The sequence below is a fragment of the Meleagris gallopavo genome, chromosome 4 (assembly GCF_000146605.3).
Source record: "Meleagris gallopavo isolate NT-WF06-2002-E0010 breed Aviagen turkey brand Nicholas breeding stock chromosome 4, Turkey_5.1, whole genome shotgun sequence".
In the NCBI taxonomy this organism is placed as follows: Eukaryota; Metazoa; Chordata; class Aves; order Galliformes; family Phasianidae; genus Meleagris; species Meleagris gallopavo.
In genome coordinates, this window is record NC_015014.2 from 63,312,960 (window position 1) to 63,320,707 (window position 7,748).

General features: G+C 48.5%; 2 protein-coding genes across 2 annotated transcripts; both read left to right on the forward strand.

The window, feature by feature from the left end:
- The first annotated feature begins 224 nt into the window (after positions 1-224).
- Positions 225-3,919, forward strand: LOC100544079 (keratin, type II cytoskeletal 1-like). Its single transcript, XM_031553296.1, has 7 exons — positions 225-797; positions 1,678-1,895; positions 2,165-2,225; positions 2,598-2,693; positions 3,019-3,183; positions 3,270-3,395; positions 3,695-3,919. The coding sequence occupies exons 1-7, from the start codon at positions 225-227 to the stop codon at positions 3,917-3,919; spliced, it is 1,464 nt and encodes a 487-aa protein (XP_031409156.1).
- Positions 3,920-4,541: 622 nt separating this feature from the next.
- On the forward strand, positions 4,542-7,214 carry LOC116216609 (loricrin-like). The gene has a single exon (XM_031553297.1). The coding sequence runs from the start codon at positions 4,542-4,544 to the stop codon at positions 6,978-6,980; it is 2,439 nt and encodes an 812-aa protein (XP_031409157.1). The 3' UTR covers positions 6,981-7,214.
- The last annotated feature ends 534 nt before the right edge of the window (positions 7,215-7,748 follow it).

Consider the following 7,748-nt stretch of genomic DNA (forward strand, 5'->3'; position numbering starts at 1 on the left):
TATCTCCTGCTCAAGTGCCCAATAACTGCTGCCTGATGATACAAACCAATAATAACATTAACAGAGCTGATAATTACCACGGAATGGAGATGAACTTCTCTGAACATATAAAGGAGAACTTCTGTTATCCCCAGTAGAGGAGCTGAGGATCCTGCACTCTCATTTCTCCTCCTGTTTTACTGCCTTCCCCGTCTGCTCTCATCTTAACTCTCTGAAGCATCGCTATGAGCCACCACTTCTTCAGATTTGGCGATGGGAATTTCAGTTCTTCTTCTGCTCACTGTGGCACACTGGGGAGCGGAAGAGGCTCCTCTGCTATGAGCTATTGGGAAGATGATAGAGGACAAAGATTTGGTGATTATGGCTACGGCTACGGGTATGGGTATGGCAGCAGGAGCCTCCACAACCTCAGTGGGTTTAGGAACTTTTCTACTGGTGGAATCTATGGAGGAGATGGAGGAGGGTACGGAAGGCGCTGGGGGTACTATGATGGGAGATACCTGGACAGGGACTTAGGGAGAAGAGGGTATTTTGTAGGGGATTTTCAAGGTGGGGAAGGTAGGACGTATGGAGGAGGCTCAAGCAGGGGAACACTCAGTGGAGGCCTTCGTGAGCAAGGGACTGGGCAGGGCTTGGGGCACGCTGCTGCTGGTGGAGGCATCGAGGAGGTCCATGTCAACACCAAGCTGCTGAGGCCAACACAAGTGCAAGTTGACCCTGAGTTCCAGAAAATGCGGTCAGATGAGAAAGAGCAGATTAAGACACTCAACAACAAATTCGCTTCATTCATCGATAAGGTGAGTCCCTGTTCTTTCTCTGCTTATCATGGAGTGGGAAACGCCAGCGGTGCTTCTTATGTCCAACCAATGCATCTGGTTCTCCTCTGCATCTCATCCTCTGCCCCAAAATCTCTGCACTGGCTGGATTCCCTTCTGCCTTCATGGCTTGCTACAAATGCTGTTGTGTGAATCATGTTTAGCTGTGGAATAGGAATCTCTGTGTCATGTCTTGTGGCAGAACAATAACGAACAATACTGCATTGTTGCCAACATATCAACTCATTTGACTTTTGAGGAAATGCGTTTGTGATACTCCAGGGCCTAAGAATTGTTTGTGCTAGCAAGAGAAACAGGTGGTGGACTTGAGCATCCTTGAGGTTTTCTGTTCCTTTTTCTCAAGCCAAGCAAATTGTTTCATTTCTCCCAACCATAAAACATGGACTTATTTGCTTGGAGATTTTCCAGATGTCCCCCACATCATTCTTTACCTCTTTCCTTGGTCTATATTCAGAACTTCCACCTCTGTATGATTTTACCTTCTCAGTCATTCCTATACACATGCCCAGGAGAAAAACAGCCTGAAAAACACTTCCACCCACTCAGACAAAGGTGTGTGCCTTTGTTTGGGTGTTCACGTGTGTCTGCATAGGGTGGAAGCTGGTGTCATTTGTTACACATGAAGACATAAGAGCCTCTTGTATTACCATACAGAAAAGGTGTCGGTTACACCCAGCTGTTTTAACCATGCTTAATCCTAAAAAATGGGGTCACTTTGACTCTTTCTTCTTTATTTTAAACCTTTTGCATGAGAGCTGCCAGTGTACAGTCTTGTTCATTGTCCCTACGCTGCTGTCAGTACTTCCCAGTGGCTGAGGTGCTCCTGTGTTTTGCCTTCCAGGTTCAATGCCTGGAGAGGCAGAACCAGGCTCTGATGACCAAATGGGAACTGCTGCAGCAGCAAAGCTCCCAGCCGGAGGAGAGCAGAAGCATCACCTCCTTCTTCCAGTCCTACATCAATAACCTGCAGAGGCAGCTGGACACGCTCCAGAGCCAGAAGGAGCAGCTGGATCCAGAAGCCTATGAAATACTTCAGCTTGTTGAAGATTACAAAAAGAGGTGAATAGTCACTAAACAAGACATATTGTAGAGCTGGAGTTTTCCCAGGCAGTGGTATCATGCTTTGGGATGGCATGGCTTTCTGGTCTTCACACACGCTGTAGACTTGAGAGCACTGCTCCGTGGCAGGCTTGTTTGGGGCTTTTGGAGCTGAAGTTGAAAGAAAGTCCAGCATATCCACTGTTCGGATGATTCTCTTTTGTTTATGATCCATTTGGCTGAAGAAGTCAGATAGGCAATTAGCTACCTGTTTCTTCTCTCTGCTACAGATTTGAGGACGAAATCAACAAGCGTGCATCTAAAGAAGAGGAATATGTGGAGCTTAAAAAGGTGAAGTAACTCAAGACACTGGGTTAAACCAAAGCCTTGGAAATAAAACAGTAACTGGTTGGTTGTTGAAGTTTTCAGAAATAGGGATTAACCTCACTTCCTTTTTCTAGAGACAGAATGGAGAGAAATCACTTCTTCCAGAGAATGTCTTTGTTCTGTGTAAGATGTGTACCTAAAAGTCTCTGTCTGTCTCCATTCACTCAAGCCTAGAGGAGAGATTGTTATTAAGGTCCAGAGTTGACAAAGATAAATCTAGCACAAAGATCTGTGTGCTCCAGGAATGAAAGACTGAAATCAAGCTTTGTATGAACTGTGATTCAGAAAGGAGTTGGCCATCAAAAGAACATAAATAAAGGTTGGTTTCTTTCACAGGAACTGGACAGTGCCTACATGAGAAAAATGGAGTTTGAAGTTCGGGTGGAAATACTGAAGCAGGAGCTTGAGTTCCTCAGATGCTTATATGAGGCGGTGAGTACGTTTCTTGGGTCAGGAGCACAGACACCCTTTGGAAGCTGCAGGAAAATTCTCCTGAGCAGGACTTGGTGTGCAGGGTGGTGCTGTAGATGGGATCACCCCTGATTTAATAATGTTGTGGGTTTTTTTAATCTGTGAGGAAAAAAAGGGGCTGGAAGAGACACGGGAGAATTGAAACTGGGGATGGAGCAGCAGGACTTGAGGGAGGCTGGGATATTCCAGTGGATAACTGGCCAGAAGGTCCAATTTCAGTCCTCATAACAGAACCCAAACTGCTTGTCTGGACCGAGAAAATCCAAAAATCTTGTTTTCCTTGCAGGAGCTGTCCCAGCTGCAAACAGTAGCTGACAACACCAATGTCATTCTGACCATGGACAACGGCAGAGAAGTGAACATGGATGGCATCATTGAAGAAGTCCGGCAGGAGTATGAGAGAATTGCTCAGAAAGGCAAAGATGAAGTCAATGCCATGTACCAAGGCAGGGTGAGTAGACATATCAAGAGTCTCCCTTGCTTAGGGTTAACTGATCCAGAAACCAAAATGTCCATTCTCTTCTCTCTACCCATCAGTACCAGGACCTTCAGAATATGTGGGTAAATCAGCGAGAGCAACTGAGGAACAGTTACCAGGAAATCCAAGAACTTACCAGGCAGATCCAAAGATTGCAGCCTGAAATTGAAATAGTCAGGAAAGAGGTAAAGCTGATACATCCTAACAAGACTAAACTTGCCACTCTTACATGGGGACAAATGGAGAATAATGTAGCCTGCCCTTTGGAGGCAAAGCTAAAGATGATATTTTCTCTTCAAAATGAAGAAAATTTGAATTTCAAGTGTCTACTGGGATTTAATTTCAGTTGATTTACCCAGTCTAATGTTTGTATCTTCTAAGCTTTGTCATTGTGGTTTTTTAATTTCCAAGAAAAATGAGGAGGGCTTGAAAATCCCAGTCCCACTGGAAGAAAAGGAACAAATTCTATTTATGCCCTCTGCAGAATGACAGACACCGAGAGGCTATCAGAGATGCTGAGCAGCGTGGGAGCTCTGCAGTCAAAGACGGACAGAAAAAGCTTCAGGAGCTGGAGAACGCTTTGCAGCAGGCCAGGGAAGACCTGGCTGGAATTCTGCATGATTACCAGGAGCTTCTGAATGCAAAATTGGCCCTGGATGTTGAAATTGCTATGTACAGGTCACTGCTTGAGGAGGAGGAGACCAGGTAGGCACAAACTGCTCATCATAAGTAGCAGCAACCTATCGCATCCTACGATCCATCACTTGGATCTTAGATGAGTTCCCACCTGGAAGGGTTGAGATCTTTGCTTGCTTATTGATAGCACCTAGGATTATTTTCATGTTTGGTGGTTCCATCTTCTTAATGTCACTTTTTGTTCATAGGATACAGGAAGGTGTGCCAGCCACTGTCCGTAAGTATCTTCAGGTTTCGGAGTTCTTTAGGGCACTGTTACTATTTAGCTTGCAGTATGCTGAACATCGACCACCAAAACGATGCCATGTGCTTCTAGACTAGTTTCCTAGGAAAAAGAAACAAGTGGCACTCTCTCATGACTGGGAATGTGCTTGTATACGTGCATTTATATGTCAATATATGTCAATCTTGATTTTAAATTTATTGGTTAAATTCCACCAAATTCAGCCAAATGCATAGGAAATGGAGGAGAGCTCACTATGTCCATGTAGTGAATGTAAAAAGTAAAAGAAATAGTCCTAAAATTTCTGTGAGTAGAAAGTCAGCTACAGGAGACACAGACCAGGGCTCACTCATATTCTTTTCAGAGGACCTAGCCATGGCCAAATGAATGTTAATATGTATCTCTTATGCCTATGGAAGCCACTGCTAGAAGAATAAGGTTGATATATCCTCTTGCAGGTGTTACAGACACTGCGAGGGGTGCCAGTGGTTATGGAAGAGACGATGGTGACTTCAACAGAGGAAAGGAAGAGATGAGCTCTGATGATACCGACAGGACAATATGGACAGAGACAACACAGGGAGGGGGAACTGAAGGTGGAAGACGAAGAGATAGGGGATCAACACACGGAAGTAGAGGAGAAAGGGGTGGAGAAGAAGGGCAATATCATACAGGAAGGGGCTCAAGCTCGGGCACTGGATCTGGGTATGCATCAGGAGGGAGAATTAGCACAGGAGGGTCCTCGTCTGGAGGTGGCCACAGCTCTGGAGGATTTAGTTCCAGCTCAGGCAGTGGGCAATGCAGTCCTCACGGTGGAGGGCTGAGCTCTGGAGGGAGCAGTGGCTCTGGCAGGAGAGGGTCCATTACAGGAGAAGGAGGGAGCTCAGGTCATGGGGGGTCGAGCTATGGCAGTGGAAGTGGGGGCTCCATCCGAGGAGGAGGAGGCTCTGGGTCAGGGTCAGGTTCTGGAGGAAGCTTTGGTAGTGGTGGGTCCTCGTCTGGAGGTGGCCACAGCTCAGCAGGCTATGGGTCGAGCTCAGGCAGTGGATCAGGCAGGAGAGGGTCCATTTCTGAAGGAGGTGGAAGCTCAGGTCATGGTGGATCGAGCTTTGGCAGTGGAAGTGGAGGCTCCAGCTGTAGAGGAGGAAGCTCTGGCTCTGGGTCAGGATCTGGTGGTAGCTTTGGAAGTGGTGGTGCGTCACCTGGGGCTGGCCACAGCTCTGGAGGCTTTGGTTCGAGCACAGGCAGTGGATCAGGCAGGAGAGGGTCCATTTCTGAAGGAGGTGGATGCTCAGGTCATGGTGGATCAAGCTATGGCAGTGGAAGTGGAGGCTCCATCTGTAGAGGAGGAGGCTCTGGCTATGGCTCTGGGTCAGGATCTGGTGGTAGCTTTGGCAGCGGTGGGTCCTCGTCTGGAGGTGGCCACAGCTCCGGAGGCTTTGGGTCGAGCTCAGGCAGTGGATCAGGCAGGAGAGGGTCCATTTCTGAAGAAGGAGGAAGCTCAGGTCATGGTGGATCGAGCTTTGGCAGTGGAAGTGGAGGCTCCATCTGTAGAGGAGGAAGCTCTGGCTATGGCTCTGGGTCAGGTTCTGGAGGAAGCTTTGGCAGCGGTGGGTCCTCGTCTGGAGGTGGCCACAGCTCCGGAGGCTTTGGGTCGAGCTCAGGCAGTGGATCAGGCAGGAGAGGGTCAATTTCTGAAGGAGGTGGAAGCTCAGGTCATGGTGGATCAAGCTATGGCAGTGGAACTGGTGGCTCCAGCTGTAGAGGAGGAGGCTCTGGCTATGGCTCTGGGTCAGGATCTGGTGGTAGCTTTGGCAGCGGTGGGTCCTCGTCTGGAGGTGGCCACAGCTCCGGAGGCTTTGGTTCGAGCTCTGGCAGTGGATCAGGCAGGAGAGGGTCCATTTCTGAAGGAGGTGGAAGCTCAGGTCATGGTGGATCGAGCTTTGGCAGTGGAAGTGGAGGCTCCATCTGTAGAGGAGGAAGCTCTGGCTCTGGGTCAGGATCTGGTGGTAGCTTTGGCAGTGGAGGTGCGTCACCTGGGGGTGGCCACAGCTCTGGAGGCTTTGGGTCGAGCTCAGGCAGTGAGCGATGCAGTCCTCACAGTGGTGGGCTGAGCTCTGGAGGGAGCAGTGGCTCTGGCAGGAGAGGGTCCATTTCAGAAGAAGGAGGGAGCTCAGGTCATGGGGGGTCGAGCTATGGCAGTGGAAGTGGGGGCTCCAGCTGTAGAGGAGGAGGAGGCTCTGGGTCAGGGTCAGGTTCTGGAGGAAGCTTTGGTAGTGGTGGGTCCTCGTCTGGAGGTGGCCACAGCTCAGCAGGCTATGGGTCGAGCTCAGGCAGTGGATCAGGCAGGAGAGGGTCCATTTCTGAAGGAGGTGGAAGCCCAGGTCATGGTGGATCGAGCTTTGGCAGTGGAAGTGGAGGCTCCAGCTGTAGAGGAGGAAGCTCTGGCTCTGGGTCAGGATCAGGAGGGTCATTTGGAAGTAGTGGGTCTGTATCCCATGGTGGTGAAACCTTCAGTGGTGGGTCATGTATTTCTCCTGGTGGTCATAGCTCTAGAGGTGGGGGTTCAAGTTCTTTTGGTGAAGGTGATGGTTATGGTGGTTCGTGCTCTGGGGATATCTGTAGTTCTGGTAGTGAGGGGTATGGCTTTGGAAGTGGGCAATTTTCTGGTGGGGATGGATGTTACCAGAGTGGTGGCGAGTGTGGTGGACTTGAATATTATGGTCGTAGGGTTGAAACTGGAGAATGCAGCTCTGAAGTAGGGCCATCTTCTCCAAGATGTGCGTACTCATCTGGCTCAGCTTTTGGCTCAGGGACTTATGATTTTTCTGGTGATCCTTACCACAAGTAGTTTTTGCTTCTGGAATTGGAGAAAGGCTTTCCCCTTGCTTTCAATGCAAGTATACCTTTTCTGTCCATCACTGGGTCACCTGTGACACCGGCCATTTTCCTCCATGTAGAGCCACATGCTGAGTTCTCCAATCTGCCACTGCCGCACCTCTCTCTTGTGATTGCGTTTTGATGATTTGTTTTGTTTCCTTAGTCTTTTTCTGTAATGCCTGAGCACATCAGCTCATTCTGTCTGGTGCCTTTTCTTTGCCAATTAAAAGCTTGACACTCTGTCCTGTGTCTGTGTGTCTATTCATGAGTGCAGCTCCGACATGCACAAGAATTTCGAACCAACTGAATGAAATACAACAAACATTTTATGGAGACCAAAGTCAGGGCAAATTTATTAGAAAAAGGATGATTTGTGGTTAGTTGTGTGTAAGCTGACCATCTGCTGTGAAGAAGGGTTTCAGGGTACACGTTCCATTGGCCAAATCCACAACCAGGACACATGGATTCATCTCAGTTCATGGAAGCTCTCTATGAGGGTGGGTTTGGAATGGAACTCTGGGCCCATCGAGTCCAACCCCTCTTCTCAAACAGGGCCACTCAGGTCACGGACCATGGTCCCAAGACAATATCCAGGTAGTTTTTGATTATTTTTGAGCAACCTACTCCAGCGTTTGTACTTATAATTAAATATTTCCTACTATTTAGCTGGAAGCTGTTGTCTTGCAGTTTGTGCCCATTTCCTCTTTTCCTGGCAATGGGCACCACTGCAAGGAGACCT